Source organism: Aythya ferina (genome assembly GCF_964211825.1).
Source record: "Aythya ferina genome assembly, chromosome: 2".
Lineage (NCBI taxonomy): Eukaryota > Metazoa > Chordata > Aves > Anseriformes > Anatidae > Aythya > Aythya ferina.
Genome location: NC_140297.1, coordinates 39,087,401 through 39,105,840, shown reverse-complemented (window position 1 = coordinate 39,105,840; position 18,440 = coordinate 39,087,401). Strand labels below are relative to the sequence as shown.

Sequence of the window (18,440 nt, the reverse complement as noted above, 5' to 3'; positions counted from 1 at the left end):
CAGGGAATGAAAATATCTATGCACTTATTTCAACTTAATAGTTGGAGTTTCTTTTAGTGGTAGGAGGTGAAAGGGATGTACTCATCTCTACCTTTTTAGAAGCAAGTTTTCTATAGTATTGACTCTTCTATAATAATTTATGATAGAAGCAGCTCCTGCAGATAAAAACGTTTTCCTGCTTTCATTGGCAACTGGTTGTATCTCTATGGAAAACAGTCAGTGAGGCATCATCCTCTTCCACAAATTGGCTAGGAAGAGCATTTTTAAGATCAGGTAAGATAGCTCAGCGAAGCATGTGTATTGCTAGTAGGTTTCAAATTGATTCATAGAAACCCTCATCTCTGTTGAAAAACACAGGGGAACAAAACAGAAAAAGCTCTACTTGTTACTGCTTTCATATTGCCAGGTGCTGTTTTTCTGACTTTGATACAACCCACTCCAGCAGGGCTGAGTGGATTCTTTCAATTAGCAAGTGTGGCCACCTACTGGGGAAAAACACTAAAATAAAGTCACAAATAACAACGTACAAAGTGGTATACCTTGAGTACAGGAAAATAGCTAGGTAGAAATGCAACAAACAAGACAATAAAAGTTTAAGTCCTGGCTTCAGCTTTATTTGATTCCCTCCCCTTGCCATATATTTTTTGTAATATTACACTGCTCTTCCTCTGAAGTAGTTTACTGGCAGCTTTGCCTATGCCAAATTAGTCCTTTCAATCGTATCAAATTTGTGCCTGGTTTCTATCACCTGCAGTTTTGTTCACCTAACAATTTAGCCTTTCCAAGACAGAATTGTACCTGACAGAATAACAGGTCACAAGCAAAGACATAGCCAATCGCGTTCTTTCACTTAATGGATTACAAATAATTACTATATTATTTGGCAGAAGCACACTAAATTTAAAGGTAGCAACAAAAATGATTGAAGGAAGTATAAATGAATGAAATGTTTTAAGAATTTTCTAAAGCTTATTCCCCAAATGGTTGCGTATGTTCTATGTTAGTGGTTTCTATTCATGAAAAAGGGCACCGGCAATGGTCGGAGCTAAATAAGAGCCAAAGATAATGTATGTTACCTGGTGAAGATAACACTATTCTCACATGTGCAAGCTGATCACACTGCGGGCATGTAATGCTGATGTCCCTGACCATCGGAGCAGGTTGTCAACTGTCCCTGATGTCTGGCTGGGGGCTCACCAGAGAGCAGTCATTGCTGGTCTCTAATCTTGAGCTTGTAGGGCAGGCTCCAGAGAGCCCAGCAGTCATTGAGCCACCTTCCTGTAAAATCCTTGTCAAACAAATGTTAGAGCTGGGACTAAAATAGCAACAGCTGGCAATGTTTGTTAATTAATTATGGGTAAGGTCTGTATGTTTACCGAAAAATCAGCTTTGCCATCAAAGGAGGATGGAGAATGGAACATGGATGGATGGAGAATGGAACAGGATGCGATTAAATTTAGATGTCTCGCTGGGAGGAAAGCGAGCGTTCACTAAGCGTCACCTGAGAGCGAGCTAGGCTTACTGAAAGGAGCTGGGCTTGTAAGCAGCAGTGAAAGTTGGTCGGGTTTACCAAAGCTGCTTTTCTGAGCTAATCCCTGCCCGTTTCCACAAGGCAAATTAACGCCCGCATTAGTGTTCCTCCCGAGGGGCTGCGGCCAGGAGGCCGCCGGCGGGCGCTGGCCGTGAGGGAGGCTCGGCAGGAGCCGGCGGTGCCGCCCGGGGCGCGGCCGTTACCAGGCCAGCGGTGAGGGCCCCGCGCCGCCATGGCGGGGCCGCTGCGGCCGGTGTACGAGGAGCGGTTCACAGACAGGTTCCCACACATCTCGGCCGTGAGTGCCAGCGCTGGGCTGGGGGGGACCCTAGGTGCTGCCCGCCCGCTTTCTGCACCTTCCCAGCACCGCGGTCTGGCTGTGGGCTGAGGGAAAAGGCTGCAGCGGGGGCAGCCGGTGGGCTGCACTCACTGCGATCCCGCCTTGCCCCCAAAATAAAGCTGTGGGCTCCGTTGTGTCATCGTGTGGACGGTTCGACAACACCTCGCGTGAGGTGTCACAACCCAGTTTGACCAGTTTGACTTGGTTACACCTTATTTTTCGGTTGTGTTGCATAGGCTGGGAAGTTGCTTTCTACCGGCGATACGGCTGCGCGTTGCCTCACTGAGATTGTACCCAGGGTGAGTTCACGTTTCAGATGCTCCTTGTTAAGCTTCTGTGATAATTTCATATGACTGATTGTGCCTATATGATAGACAGGCCCAAAATATGTTACTTCTGTTCATGCCGTTTTTATAAATAATTGGTGAAACCTTGGCAATTTTTTCCCATCTATTTAGAAACTGCTAACTTCATTTTTTTAGATATTAATAGTTTTTATTTAAAGGAAAGAAGCTACTAGCTAAAGAAGCTACTAGGATTCTAAGATGTTTCTGATAGTTATTTTTCCATCTGCGTGTTTTACAAAATTCAACATGCCTCCTTAGGCAGGATTAAAGAGAATTATTTTACTGTTTTTTTGCTGTTGATACAATTATAGTGATCATTATGACTTCTGATGGAGGACCTTCTACTTTATTGAGGCTGCCCTGTTTGAGTTGTGATCCCTGCTGGCCCTTCCTGGTGTTCCTGAAGAGGCAGAGGCCTTTGAAACGCAAGAATCCCCTCAGTGTCGTCTATCCTTTTAAATGTGCTTAATAAACAAAATGGTGGTTAAAGCCATTTCTGAAACTGACACACTGATGAGGGACTTGTTGTGAATTATGCTGAATGTTTCTGAAGCTTGTAACATAACACACGTAAAGAAGCTGTAGTTCATCTTAAAGCCTAAACCAGAAATGTGAAATCTAGGCATTCTCTCGTGACTTCTGTTGGTGGTGTGATTAAATTTAAGCTGGGCTGTGTAGGCCTTGCGTTCAGAATGTTAAGATCTGCAGGAATGCAGGCATGTTTTATTGTCTTAAAATGTCTTTCTATTTTGCTCTTACATTTGTGGAGTCACACTGAATTGGCTGTGGTATGTTTTCTTTTCATTAATATTTTATGGAAAAATGCTGTAAAACTGTTTTTTCTTTGCCTTATATATAGCCTGTTACTCCAACTATTGTGCGAAAGTTTCGAAATACGACAAATCCAGCTCCTGGTGCTGAAAGAATATTCTATGGCAGAGCAGATGATCCTGACATTGCAGCTCACTTGACACATGGCATACAGTCACGTTCTTCACTTGGTGTAAGGATGTGTTTTGTTTCCTTTTGTTTAAGAATGAGCTGCTTAAGAATGTACTTAGTAAAAGCAACTGATTTCTTCGTGATCAGGGATAAAAGTTTGTAGCTGAATGATAGCTTTGTGGCATTTCACTGCTGCTGTGAATTATGTGAAGTCTGAGGTCAATTCATAAGATTTAGTTAGTATAATTGAAATTGGAAAGTAGTTGAAGTTCAATCACTTCTGTTGAATAACTTTTGCAATGACTACTGAATTATTCATTTCATTTCAACATTTAACTGTCTTCTACCCACAAATTCTGCTTTTCTCTTTCCTAACAACAGAGGTAAAATCTGTTGAGCTCTTAACAAGAGAACTATAATCTGAGAATATACTCATATTCTCAGCATAATTTTTCTGTATTCTCTAACTTTTGAGTTGAAAATGATTTTATTAGATAAAAAATGCTATTTTGGATATGGCAGCCTGTTTTGTGTGTAGTCCTCACAACTTATTTTTCTAAGATGTAATCAAACAACCAAAGAGCTCATTGATGACTATTGTTCATAACTATTGTTCAAATAATTCATCTCTAAAAATAACAATTGTGTTAGTAAATACAGTTTGCTCATTCATTTTGGCAGCAGGTCAATAATAAGCCCTCTTTTGGATTACCTTGATGGGTAGTCTAAAAAATAAAATGACTTGAGAAGATCAAAGTTCCCTGTTTTGACATTTTTAAACATTTTTTTTTTTTTTTCTGAGAGGCTGCAGTCTGGAATTTTGTTTATCAACAAGTGGAAAAAACTTGCATAAAATTAAAAAGTTCTGTTTTATAATATGTATTTTATTTCTGGAGATTTAACATACCATTGATTATTAGCGACCTTATCTCACAATGCAGTTGTGTTTTGCAACTTGGTAGATAAACTTAGGTCACTCTGATCATCTAAGATCTCATTGCAACTCATACCATCAAACTGCTGTTCTTGTGTGTGTTTGAGGAGGTAGCCGTATTGATGTGTGAATGATTAAAATTTGTTTGTTTTTCTGCCTTTTGTGTTGTTTGTGACCTCTTTAGGCAGCTTCATTGATAAATCCACTTCCTAAAACTAATTTTCAACAAAAAATACAAGATAGAAAAGAAGCAATCTACTTTAGTAACCGTGAAGCACCCTTGGGCAAATCACATGATCAATCTCCTATGTTACCTCAGGGCTTAGATGTAACTAATACTACATTTGGAACAAAAATCATCCAAGGTAGGAAAACTTAGTGTTAAAAATGGTTCTCCTACGTATGAGATAACCTGTAACTTAACATTTAGCATATATTGTATGCTTCCAACAGTTCTGGTTTAATAGAAAACTTATTATAATGGGTATTGAAATGGATAAAAATATATTAGTATCTTTCAGTAATGATGAAAAAACAGGCTCCTGAAACGTTTTGTAGCTACTAGGGCTTTTTTTAAGGGTCTAATAAAAGATATTACCTTGACCTGTGAATCTATCCTCCACAGATAGGAGCTAGTAACATATGTGTTGACAATGTAATCTACTTGCAACAATTAGGCTCATCTCAGTTTCTCTGACTTAGTCCCATATTATCATGCTGTGAGATTCATACTGCTTTTCTAGTTTGGTGGAAGCATCGTACTTCCACATTATTAGCATCTTCTCTAACAGGATATTGTTTAAAATTTAAAAACAAGCAAACCCATATGTATGTTCCTTGCTTTTCAGATGCACCAGCTGGAGAGCTTATAAATCCACCAAAAACATTTGAGGAAGTAGATGAAGAAACCAGAAAAGGACATGATCTGTATGTTGTGTCGCACAATGATTATTATGCAGGTATGTTCAAGGCTAGTAAGAAGTCCTATAAAAAGACCTAATGTGAATAATGTTAATTGAACCTCTTTGTGTCTTCAAAACTTATTGGGAATTACTTTTTTTTTTTTTTAGATATAAGCTATTACTTTTTACTTTTACTTCTTTTTACATCTTTACTATTACTATATTACTCTTATTTACTTCATTACTAATATTATTTTAAAAAGTAAAGATGTGAAAAAAATCAGATATACAGCTGAAAGAACACTTATTATAACACCTATAATGGTAGGTCACTTCGTTATGGGTGTAGTAGGTAGTGTAAGAGATTATTAATGGAATTGAAAGACTGATTTCTTTTGGATGCAATTTGAAAAGCAGGCTACTTTCAAAAAGGAAAAAACTCTATGCTCTAGTTGGTTAGTGAGTTTGCCATTGGCTATGCCTTTGAGAGCAATCAGGTTTAGATCACACACTGTAAGCCTAACTCATCCTATTACTTTATACCTTTGTGTTTTATTAGGATCTAAACAAAATTTCAGGTCACCTAGACTTGTTGACAGGAAGCTCAACATCAAGCTCTGTTTACATCAAGGAATTTCAGGCTGCTGCCTGTCTCTCTGGAATGCAAGTTCCTCAGCTTGCAGTGCCTGCACGTCTGTCCTGCAGTCTTGGTCTCTGCCCTTCCAGTGGGCTTTACAAAGTCTGAAGAATTGCTTCAGACTTTGGAGGCTATACTTACTTAAAGTGGTCTGCTCACTGTAGGTTACCCTTTATCTCGTACATGGTAACAGAGTGACAAATATGCAGGACGTGTTACTTTTGCTGCCCCTTCTATTTTTTCCACTTACACTGTGAGACTTACGTTGCTGGTCTATAAAATTAGCATTACAATAAAATTACCCATTGTGCTATTACCAATAATTTTGAAGGTGGAGGCCCAACCTGTAAGGAACTGTGATACAAATATTTCAGTTGTAATAATGTAAACTTCATACGGATGCTCTTATGGAGAAGTGAAATTATGGTACATTGTTCTCTCACTGAGAAACTCTGCTTGTGCAGAATATGGTGCTATTGCTCTAAATTGGTGAAACTTGTAATGTTATTTCCCCTCCTCCCTAACTTTATTAGGTGTTCTAGTGGAATTATCTGTTTCTGTCTCTTTCATAACTTCTATGCACAAGATCATGGAGAGGTCAAGCCAACTGAGCAGCTAGAAGACTGTTTATGTAGAAGGAATAAAAAAACTCAACTATGTGTTCCAGTTTTGAACAATAACACAAAAATTGCATGCTGAAATACAGACAGAAGAAGCCTTTCTTAAAAAGCGTGCATGAACAATGTTTTTTGAAAGTTTTAATTGCAATTCTTTTCCAAAGGTGATTGAAAGTGCAGGAAAAATAAATACTTTGTGTAAGCAAACTACAAGCATGTGACGTTCTAGTATGTGAAACTTCATTTTACAGGCAAAGCTGTATTAATAGCTGTAATAAAAAGTAGGGCAACATCTTTTTTACTGTGAAGTCAGTGGAAATATTCCTATTGAAATCAATATAGCAAGAGTATATCTAAAAGTGCAGCAGATCAAAATATTTTTTACTTATAGTATTTTTTTTAACAATAAATTTGATGGTATTTGATGTATGTTTTTGCCTGAGTACAGACATAAGGTGTTTTTGTTTGCATGATTAAGCAATCTGGTGTTTTTTCATTAATTCTGTTGGACTTGTCTTTACCCCTTCTTTTACTTCTGAATAAAGGGTAATGGATATCCAGCTATTTTATAACTTGGATAGTTTGAGGCTTTTTTGTTGCCTTTTGTGCTCTCTTTTGACAATGAAATTAATCTTAATTACTTAATAAGTAGTGCATGTGTTACACAAATTTTATGTCTTTGAAAAGAATTGTTAATTAGTTATTTGCTTTTATTTACTGTTTTATGAATGAAGGTACCTATTTTAGTGTGTTAGTATATTTCTCTTGCTGAAGTATTTTAAACAAATCAAAATGTTTCCCTTCCCACCTCCCCTCACTGCAGGAGAAGCAATAAATAGAAAGTATGACTCACCAAACTTCAACAAGTCTTTTGCATATGGAATAGAAACCCCTCACTTCAAAGATGGACGAAATGTATCCAAATCCTTAAATTGGCTCTGTGATCTGCAATGGTAAGTTGCCATGAGTTAACTAATTAAAGGCATGAGTTTTAAAGAATAGTCTTCATATTTGAATATAATTTTACATCTTGCAATCCTGTCCTTTGGCTCGTTAGACTTATTGAACTGAATAGAAAATGCAAGAAGTATTTTTCAGAATAATGTATCCAAATCAGTTCTATCATAGTATGGCAGCACAATGCTTAGCATTTCTTCAACATTACTTTTAAGTTGGGCCTCTTTATTAATTTTTTAACTTTTTTTTTTTTTTTTTAAAGGTAAGGCCTCTGATTTTTGAAATAGCAAAACTTTTCAATTACTCAATTTGCTTTTCATGTGAAAGAGTGTCTGTTTTCTTCTAGCATATAGTATTTTTGAATGTTATTGAGCAGTTATTGAATACTATTAAACAACTGTTTGAGAATTATATTCAAATTTTATAGGAAAAAAGCAGCAAAAATTGTATCTAAAAGAAGTGATGATTTCAAGGAAAAATTTCAACCTCAAGTTGGAAAAGTCCTTGATCCGTAAGTAAGCAAAGATACCTGCCAAGAACAAAATTTCACTCCCGTATGCCAAGTCTCCAATGTCTTGTTTTAGATCACCTGTATTCATATAGAAAAGGACATGACACTAAATTGTAACATTATCTAGCAGCATGTCTTAATCTCAGTTGAGGCATTACAATGCTTCATGAACTGGTGATCTGTAACAGTTTTTTAAGTTCACAAAACAATGTTTATGGAGCATTGCAGTTGTCTTAAGGCAAATAGTGGTCAGGATCCAGCAATGCTGTAAGTCTGAGGTTCCTGAATGTATACTGTCTGTCTATATCCATACTGCTGAATATATACTGAATGTATACAAAGGCTGTCTTTGCAGTTGTATTTCTGTATAGTTGGAGACCCACAAACAACATTATTGACTTTGGTAGCCAAATTTAATTTTAAGCTCAAAATCACAGGCTTAAGTGACTCTGGAGACTATGCCCTTGGTACCTATGTACCTTGGTGAATGTTTCTCCTTTCTGTAGGGAGAGTCACTTTCTCCTGTGTCCTTCATGGTGTGCTTACTGTCAAGGAGATCTGGATTGTGAGCAACATGAGGCAGTGTAATTAGTCAGGGAATCTAGGTTGCAGTGCAAGCTCAAATTCAGCACTAATATTACCAGTTAGAAACAAAGCTCAGTTTCTTTTGTGAATTTTACATCATCCCAATCCTGTTTGTTATAGGAAAATGATTAGAGAAAATTGCACCTAGTAGTATTTAGATTACTGTGCTTCCATCTCTCAGTAGGATTTTTCTTTTCTTGCTTAGAAAAAAAAAAAAACAACAAAAAACTCTTTTCAAATTCGATGGTGTTTTCTGATTCATGTAACAAAGCTTTAATTATTAAACATGCAGAAAAATTAATGTTGAATCTTTTTCAAATTAAGGAATAAATTTTTAATGTTAACAACATCATCTTAATTTTCTGTTTAAAAAAATGGGGCCAAATTTTCTAGAGGAAATTGGCTTGGTTACTATTCTTTGTAGATACAGCCTTGCTTATGAAAAAGCAGAGATGTGATTAAACCTTCACACTGTAGCCAAAAGTAGTTTATTCAGAGGCATTGCTTCAGTTGGAGATCTGGTTTGTCCAAAAATTAAACATCATTAATATCTGACAGGTGCGCTGTAAGGGTTTTTGCTCACTTATTTCTGTCATTTTCATAGAGAAACTATTTTAGCAGTAGAATGTTTTTTTGTTTGTTTTTGCTTTTTACCTTTTTAAACATTTCTAATTAATAACGTTTACATTTGGTTGTGTTTAGCAGCAAATGTTCTAAGCAGGTTTATAAAGGGATGCTTTTCTGCCATTGCAACTTCAAGTAGTGATGAAAAATTTCAGGTTAACTATATGTGTCATTCCTAATTATATGACAGATGATCACATTTCTTTACTAATAGCTTAAGGTTTATTTTTACTGTTAATAAACTACTTTACAATTAACAAAGAAATGTGCATATTGGCAGTATAGCAGAAACTATGAATGTTCCCCCAGGCCATACGTTTGGAATGTTACTCCGTCCAGATGAATGTGGTAAGTCTTGTAGCAGCAGAATAAAATCCTATCTTGTTGATGAAATGAATTTGAAGTAGTTACTGTTAATTGTGTAGTGAATAATTTTCTTATAATCTTAGAGATAATACTAAATTTTTGAGGGGCAATTTGAGAAAGAATAAAGAAAATTTGGTTTGGCAATTTTTGCTTTTTAAGCCCCTGTATCTGAATGGAAATGAAATAGGAAGCAAAGAAGAAGGCAGGAAGCTCATATTGACATTTAAGTGACAAAGTTAAATTGTGTCTTTCCTCATAATGATTTTTCTAGTATTTCTAGAAAAAGAGTAAAAATAACAAGCAATAGATGATTAAAATAAGAATTTATTGAAGGTGGTAGACAAAACAATAAAAACTTTTCATTATGGTGAAATTTTGAAAGCTACCCCACTCAAATAGCAGTTGTTGGAATTGATGATATTTTAATGTAACTACTAATGGTTTGGAAATGCAGTGAATAATTAAGAAGCAAACTATGTAAGTGGCTCAAAATTATTTAATTGGTCAAGACCAGAGAACTTTGTTTAAATTCTACATAAGCCCGTGATATAAAGCATTCTACATGCTTTACTATGCAAGGTAATAAAGTTAAATATATTGAATGTGTAGGTATGGTTGTCCTATAAGAAACTTCAGAAGAACTGGTCAAACAAAGTTAAAAGAAGGCAGAATGACAGATAAATCATTCTTAACAAGTAGAGAATTATGCATGCATGCTTCTGTTTGCATGGGATTAGATGAACTACTACTGTATAATAACTGGACTCTGAATTAACTTCTTGTGCTCCAGAAAGTGACTTCAATGTAATGGTGAGGACTTGAATGAAAACTGTAGATCAGTGTATCAAAGTGTTTGAAACCTACCTAACAGTGTTAGTATACATAAGAAATGGTAAGAATAACACAAAAATAGTACTTTGTCTTTTTAGAAATCACTGATATAAAGGTACTTGAAATATTTACATTGAATATTCCATTGATTCCTGCAAGTATCTTGTAACATGACAGATTTGAAATGATAGATTAATAATATATATATTTTTTTGCTCTCAACTACCTGGACATAGAATAACTCTTATTTCTCTCAGAAACTTTTGGAAGCAATGAATAGATTTGTGAAGCTATATTAAAATGTTTCAAAATGTTCAATGTTAACTGCATGTGAGTAGTGAAATCATCAAGTGGACCATTTAATCTTTGGATGGCTATATCAAACGTTCAGTAGTGCTGAAAATCAGCATCTTGAAACTGAAGTTCTTCTCAGGTCTCTAAGCCATTTTTTAAAATGTCCATTTTCTGTATGTGTGCAACTAATTGATGAAGTATTTATTTTTTTATAGGAGTTGGTGATCTTCTTCACTGTAGGGCTCCAAGTGAGTTCCTCCGTGGTAAAGACAGAGAAAGAGCTGTGCTAGCTGCAGTTCGGCAAAGTTTGAAGAAAGCTAACTATGAAAATTTTGATATGTTGCTAGAAGCATTTAGGCATTATGATAAGGTTAGTGCTTTAAAAAAAAAAGTTTGATGTTAGCTCTTCTGTGTCATGGAGATACAGACATGAAGAAACATAATAATAATGGAATGGTTGATGCATGACTTTCAAAAGGAATCTTGGTTTTGCCTCAAGATGTATGATTAGATTGCTGAGCACAAAAAGAAACCATGAGTAAATTTAAATTCAAAATCTGAACACAAGAATAGTTAATAATTTTCAATGGAAATAGTGATTTGAGATTTAAAAAAAAGTGTGTCAATATAAAAAAAACAACGTTATTCTTCTAAATTAATATAGCTGAATATACATGTTGGTACATTTTTATAATAGCTGTTGTAACAACTGTTTTATTTATAATAGAATGGTGATGGAATGATAGACAAAGATGACCTGCGGAAGTCCTGTTTTCAGCTTAATCTGAACCTAGATGATGAGCTCTTGGATTCCTTATTTGACTATTGTGATTTGGATAAAGATGGTCTGATCAGTTATCTGGAGTTTGCAAACTTTCTTAACTGGAAAGACAAAATGGCTGTTAAAGAATTTGAAGAAAAAATAATTACAGAAGGTAGGTGAGTTAATACTGGAAAACTGTGTGGATGATCTTGTTCCTACAACAGCTATTGAAAGGACCCTGCTGAAGCAGAGTAGGTGCTTCTTTAGAAGAACAGGATGTTGAGAGTCCTTTCCTGCCAGCCAGTGGTAGCAGGAGATGGGAGAACCTTAGATATAAATGTATTTCAGAACCCAGGAGTTTTGTTCCATTTGGAGAAAGTAAAAATTTCGAAGAATCATTATAAAATATGCAGATTAATTATTCTATGTCATCTACCTTATAGTTTCTCAAGGATTCAAACAATGATGTTTTTTTTTATTATTATTATTATTTGTTTGTTTTTACCTCTTGCTTTATAATGTGGTGATAATAAATCCTGGTTGTTCCATAATTTTTGCTTACAGGGAAAAAAATGAATGTTCCTGCTCTGTCTGGCACAAATACAGATGATGAACCACTGCTGAAGCAGGAAGATCTTGTATTAAAAGAACCAGGAAGCTCAGAAAAGACACCAAAAACACTTACGAGACCAACAGACAGTGTATTTGCAGATTATCAAACAACTTCTTCTCAGTATAATGCTGTAGTAGGTGGTCTCCCAACAACCTGTAAGTACAGTGGACTGTACCACTCACTTCTAAGCATTATTTAAGTCAAAATCAGAAACAGGTTTGAAGAATACACTGGTGCTGATACTACTAATGCACAATAGTGAAATAATTTATCTAATCTAGGTTTGTTTATGATAGTGGCTTGGAAGTTGCCATGGCCTGTATGTTTGGCATGGATAATCCATTCAAAATTTGAAATTTAGTCTAGATATGCAAAACCTTTGACATTGTCCCACATGACATCTTTGTCTCTACATGTATGTTGGAGAGACATGGGTTTCGTGGATAGAAGGCTCAGTGGATAAAAAATTGCTGAGGTGGTCACATTCAAAGAGATGCAGTCGACAACTCTGTCCAGGTGGAGACCAGAGACACGTAGTGTTCCTAAAGGATCAGTACTGGGACCAGTATTATTTAACATCTTTGTTGGTGACAAGGACAGTGGGATTTAGAGCTTTGACAGGCTTGAGAAGTGGGCCCATATGAACCTTATGCAGGACATTTTACTTGGCCTTCTTGAACTTCACCTGGGTCAGGGCAATCCCTAGCACAAGAACAGGCGTGGCAATGAGTGAGTTGAGAGCAGCCTGGCAGAAAAGGACTTAAGGGTGTTGACGATTGAAAAACTGAATGTGAGCTGGTAATGTATGCTTGCAGCCAACTGTATATTGGGCCGCATCAGAAGTGTGGCCATTAGGTCATGGGAAGTGATTCTTCCCTTCTACTCTGCTCTTATAAGACCTCACCTGGAGTATTGTGTTCGGTTCTGGGGCCCCCAATGTAAGAAAGACAAAGACCTGTACGAGCAAGTCCAGAGGACGGTCACAAAGATAGGAGAGGTGCTCCAGCCCTCTGATCATGAAGACAGGCTGAAGGAGCTGGGGGTGTTCAGCCTAGAGAAGAGAAGGCTCTGGGGAGATCTTATAGCAGCCTTCCACTACCCAAAGCTAGCCTATAAGAAAGATGGGGAGAGTAGTGATAGGACAATGGGTAATGGCTTTAAACTAAAAGCGGGTAGATTTAGATTAGACATTAGGAAGAAACTCTCTACTATGAGGGTGGTGAAGTATTGGAACAGGCTGCCTGGAGACATTGTGGATGCCCCATCCCTGGAGGTGTTCAAGGCCAGGTTGGATGAAGTTTTGAGCAGCCTGATTTAGGAGATTGTGCCTCTGCCCATGGTGTGTATGTGTGGAATTAGATGATCTTTAAACTCCTTTCCAACTCAAACCATTCCATGGTTCTGTGCTCTTGAGAAATTAAGGTGGTAATTTTAGGATAAGATCATCTTGGAATCATCTAAAAATGTTTCTCACTGAAGTACTCCGATATTATTGCAGTATTTCCTGTTCTCAAGCTACATGATGTAGTTTGGGATAGGAATTCTAAAAATAAGAAAAAAAGAGAAGGGGAGGAAACTCTTGAAGCTGTGTAGACAAAAAATCAAATTTGCTCTCATCTAATGCAAAATGTTATATCCTCCCTGGCAGTATTTTTACAGATAGGCTTTTCCATATTAGCTATTGATTGATTTCCACAGATTATCCAGTGTGTGGCATTCCAACTATTCGTTCAGATATTCCTGCTCCTCGAATTCACCGCATCAGTGACAGAACTAACTATGGTGATGAGGCCAATGCTTATGCATTATTGTTCCCTTCTGTCTTCAGTCAAAAGGGAGTGTATGAAAATGACTTTTTTAAAACAAGACCAAAGGCAGAGGTATGGTACTTTTCTTCGGAACATTCTTCCAAGACAAATGTAATATGTGGGAGTGGAAAACTGTATTATTTAGTTAGTTGTAAAATTCGTTGTTCCAACATTGCCATCTTTCTTTATACCCATTCAGACACTTGAAAAGTATATAGTCTTCACATTCAAAGTTCTTCATAAAGATGGTTGATCTTCATTTTATTGAGATCTGACTTCCTTAAGTAATAGAAGGAAGTATGTTGAGTTGTTACTCACATGCTCACATGCTGTATTGAATGAGGGCTGGTAATTAATCTAGGGCTTTGCAGCCTGTCTTCCTAGTTTCTGCAATGTGAGAAGAACAGAGCAGCTGTGATATTTCCATCCTTGAATATATTCAAATTTCTGAGCAATGACCTAGGTAATATAGTTTAATGGTGAAGTTAGTCCTGCTTTGATAATATGGTTAGACAGATTTAACTCCAGAAATCTCTTTCAACAGACTTTATTGTATGGTTCTATAAGTAGATAGAATACATAGTCTTAAAAAACAAAACAAAAAAGCCCCAAAGGAAGAATTTTACACCTGTATAAAACTAGTTTCTATCACACAGGAATGTTCAATGGAAAATTTTACCCAGGCTGTCTTCCCTCAAACTCCCACATTTTGTTAATGGCAAATTACTAAAATTTTTTATGTCTGATATCTCTGTGGGTTGCTACCACTCTTATCTCACAGCTCAGAGTTCTTCAATCATAAGTGAAAGGTGTTTTTCTCCTTATTCAGTATTGTTTACTGTTTGGCTTCTTTATTTCTATGCTTTTTTAATGAAAAAAACCTAATAGATCATTATTTGAAGAGATATTAGATTTATAAGATTCATCATTTGAAATATGACTTATGAGACAATGCTAAAAAAAAATAAATAAATTCCAATCTAAAATGAAAAAAGAAGCTGTGACAACCTCTCCATCTCTATTAGTCACTTTATTAGATAAAGATTCAGTCAAAAAAAAATGGGTCTGAAACTTGTGTGTATGTTTTACAGAAAAAGGTGTTGCTAATTAGTGGCTGGAGAAGTAAAAGTGCTAAGTATAAAAGTCTATTGTCATGTTCTATAAATATCCGTAAAATGGCTTGTCAGAATGTCGTGAACATGAACACTTACCATTTTATAACCCAGCTCTGAAGCAGGAAATCCATGCATGCAGAATATAGCTAACAGTAAATAGAATTCATGCTTCATTGAGAAGCCCATTATACCTGTCAAGCATTAGATAGAGCTCTTCTCTGAAGTTATAATGTGGCCTGAGATGTCATACTCTATTGTAGGCTATATAGGCTATACAGCGTGCAGCACTGAACCATCTTTGAGTGTGTTAAATCATCCAATACTTGTGAAATAGATTAAATCAAGAGACTATCACTGACACTGCAGTATTTTGATATGGAATATTAATATTTTCAAAAGTGTAGTAGCTAACCTAATGTTTTCAAATGTGTAATAGCTAACTAAAGTATTTGAAAACCCGGAGTCATGTCATACTATTAGTTTTTGAAATGACCTGTAGAAATGAATGAGAACTCTCTTTTGTGTTATGAAGAGATGCTCTATAGTCAGAGTGCTTAAAGAGTGCTTTATAGTCAGGTGTCTGTAGGGCCTTCTATTTTCTTCAGTGGAATTCATCATTTAAGAGAATAGAAGTTATTTAACTTAGTAGTAGCGTGTAATTTATATTCAACATGATCATGTTGAATATAAATTCAACAGGTAAGGGCCAGATTAACCTGTCTGTGAACTCAATCGTCAGTGATTATTTTACAGCTGTTGATGAGCTAAGACAGAATACTATTTTAATATGATGAGTTACAAGAACATGCAGTTCTTTATGGTCCCTACGGTGTCAGCTATATTTGATTTTTCAATGTTGAAGTTGTTTCAATGTTATTAAGTGAAGTCAGTTTTGTATATAGTACAGCTTTCATCCCAATAAGATTGTTTCACTTAAATTGGGGGAACTTCTTTTTTTTAAGGATGCAGGATGTGGTCTGTAGTTTTAATTAAAAGAGGAAAAATATTCTTTGGCAAATAGATTGCCAACATATGTAAGAGCTGGACTCTATAGTTTAAAGAAAATGCAAACCAGAATTACTTGAGTTGTATTATTTTGTAGGTTGCACAAATTCTCCGCAACAGTGGTATGAACATTTCAGATGAAAGATTTGAAGAGATATGGAAGCAAGCCTGTATGAAACAACAGGAAGAAGAGGTTTGTGTACAAAATGTCAGGAATATACTGGATGAGATAAACGCAACGCCCGAAGACTAGAATTAGCAATTGTTTTGTGTGCATGTGATGCATATATTTAAATTGACATCAGTCATCATTCTGGTGCTGAATACAATAAAGATTTAAAATAAGATGTTTTTATATAACTAGAGTTCACTGTTTATTGTCTTTCTGAATACTGTATTTACCACAAATTTATATAAATGTTTCTGCCCTAGTTGCAGTTACTAGGAACCGATGTCCATATGAAGAAAAGAGGATACATGTACAACGTTTGTGAAAGGAATTCAAATTTTTATCTTACGTTCTTTATTCTATCATTTTTTTTTTACATAATACTTTAGAAATGGACACTTGTGCATTTAGGATTTTTTTTCTCTCTGCAAGACCTCTTAAAGATAATTATCATAGAAAAATATCTAGCCTTGTTTCTAATGTTCTATAACTCCTTGTTAGTAAAATGGTAGCAAACAGAGAACTGACTAGGGTGCTATTTGATGCTTTTAAAAATCTATGCGACAAAGTGCTTTACAGTAAGATACTTAGTCGTGTGTGTGGGGTCTAATGCATTCTCATGAAGCAGACATCATAGTAATCAATCTATTAAGTGCAAAAATAAATGCCCAATTGTGTGGCAGAGGGCTCATATTCTATATCCCAGCTTATGGCTATTAGGTACTAGCTTTGAATTTTCACAATAAAAAAGAATGGGCTTTTAGAAGAATATGTGCATGTTACATAAAAATACAGACTAAGTAGTCAGAGAAGTTTGGGAGGTCTTTCAGAGTGCTAACTGTTCACCTTTGGCTAGTGCAATTTCTTGGGAATAGTGATCATAGACAAACCCTTGTGAATCACTGTGGAAATCTCAATGAATATATTATGAAGTAAAGTAAGAATAAACAATGGAAAGTAAATAATAGTAAAATCTGCAACTGTGAATTGAATTGTTCAGTCTTTACCTACTTTACCGAGTTTGGTATGAAACAAATGGAAAGTGTTTGGTATTGGCAGTGAGAATAATTGCTTTTAGAATTTTTTTATTTTTAATTGAAAAAAAATTGAAAAGAAAAATCCTTGCCCAATATGATAGTAGAATACAGGATTTCAGGAATGATATTGCTTTCTCACCTATCAGTGTGTATAAAGTGTATCAATATGTTACAATAGCAAGATTTAAAGGATTATTGAATGTTGGTGGCCAAAATTGTTACCAAGTTCTAAAATGTAAGCAAAAGTTCTATTTATTTTAAATACTAACAATGAATGTCTAATGTCAGTTTAAAGTTTAGTTGTGTTGCTTTGTTTCACGTGGCACTTGTGATTGTTGAGCTTACTCCTTCACAGACTTTCTAGGAGCTTGTAATTTATTGGTTTGTACAAAAACATCTCCCTTCTGGATCACGTAACAACAGAAAATGCTGAGTCAAGTAATTCGGAGGTTTTAGCAACAAAGGGTTCAGTGACTCATCTTTTTAATCATCATTGCAGCATTTTAATAGTAGCTGTCTTGCATCAAGTAGAAAGAATGTGCTTTCTGCACCAGGGAGCAGTTGGTGGAAATCTTTCCTGCTGTGAATGAAAGTTGTTCTGTGCTTTTGTTGCCTTGCCTTCTGGATCTCCCTGCATGCACCGGGAAGTGTGCAGAAAGCAGACTGACGGTATGAAGTGAAATCATGACAGAAAGATGAATGTACTGCTAATTTAAAATTGCATTTATTGTGTCAGGATTTAACCACCTCAGTGCAATTCCCTAAAGCTCCTCTGCTCATACAAGGTGGGAGGAAAGAAACTTTTACCTTCATGTGGTCCAATTCCAAAAGCATCAAACAGAATTACTGTTAAAGAACATATTGCTGTTCTTGTTCAACAGAAAATTTTGGGTGAAAAGTTTAAGCTTACTTCAGAGAAAAATGGGGAAAAAAATCAGATGTGAATATTCATAGAAGAGATTTGTGTTTGTTCAGCAGCTAAAAACTGTATACCATATTTTTGAATCTACTGTAAAAATACCCACTTTCATTTTTTTACTTTCAGTAGAATATTTTCCTTTGTCAGTGAAACAGATTTAACATTGTTCTTGGGCAGTCAGCTAAATAAATGTATAATAATAAAAAAAAGACCAGTTTGGGCTTTTTTTGCAACTACGTTTCTAACTGCATGCTAAAGGTTTCCTTTTGAGTTTGTGTTTTATATGAACTTGAAGTGCTGTTCCCTTAAACTTGACTCTTTTGAAGAATAAAGGCTTAATCACTGCACAGAGCTGTAAATTCTACTTAACGGGTTCTTGTTTTCCATTACGTGCTTATGAGACCTCTGAAATATTTAATTTCTGTGATACAGCCAGTTAATTCTGTGGAGTTCCTGAATCCTTTTGTTTTCTTTTGTTAAATGCTTTATGCACAGAGACTTGGTGAAGATTCTTATATTTCATTTTTGTCTTTACAATGTGTATGAATTCAAAGATACATTTATAAGCTTTTAAAGCACCAAGTTGTGTTCAT

General features: G+C 35.7%; 1 protein-coding gene across 3 annotated transcripts; it reads left to right on the top strand.

Moving 5' to 3' along the window:
* Positions 1–1,385: 1,385 nt before the first annotated feature.
* Positions 1,386–18,023, top strand: EFHB (EF-hand domain family member B; the record flags this gene model as incomplete). Of its 3 annotated transcripts, none has more annotated exons than XM_084509516.1 (14): positions 1,386–1,539; positions 2,108–2,170; positions 3,078–3,221; positions 4,279–4,459; positions 4,943–5,053; positions 7,074–7,203; positions 7,635–7,718; positions 9,208–9,275; positions 10,634–10,788; positions 11,146–11,353; positions 11,746–11,949; positions 13,493–13,674; positions 15,820–15,915; positions 16,155–18,023. In XM_084509516.1, the coding sequence occupies 11 exons, from the start codon at positions 4,402–4,404 to the stop codon at positions 16,278–16,280; spliced, it is 1,422 nt and encodes a 473-aa protein (XP_084365642.1). In that variant the 3' UTR covers positions 16,281–18,023. The 3 variants fall into 3 exon arrangements, with proteins under 3 accessions (XP_084365642.1, XP_084365640.1, XP_084365641.1); XM_084509514.1 differs by lacking the exon at positions 1,386–1,539 and adding an exon at positions 1,764–1,829; XM_084509515.1 differs by lacking the exons at positions 1,386–1,539; positions 16,155–18,023 and adding an exon at positions 1,764–1,829 and having other exon boundaries at positions 15,820–16,082.
* Between the last annotated feature and the right edge of the window lie 417 nt (positions 18,024–18,440).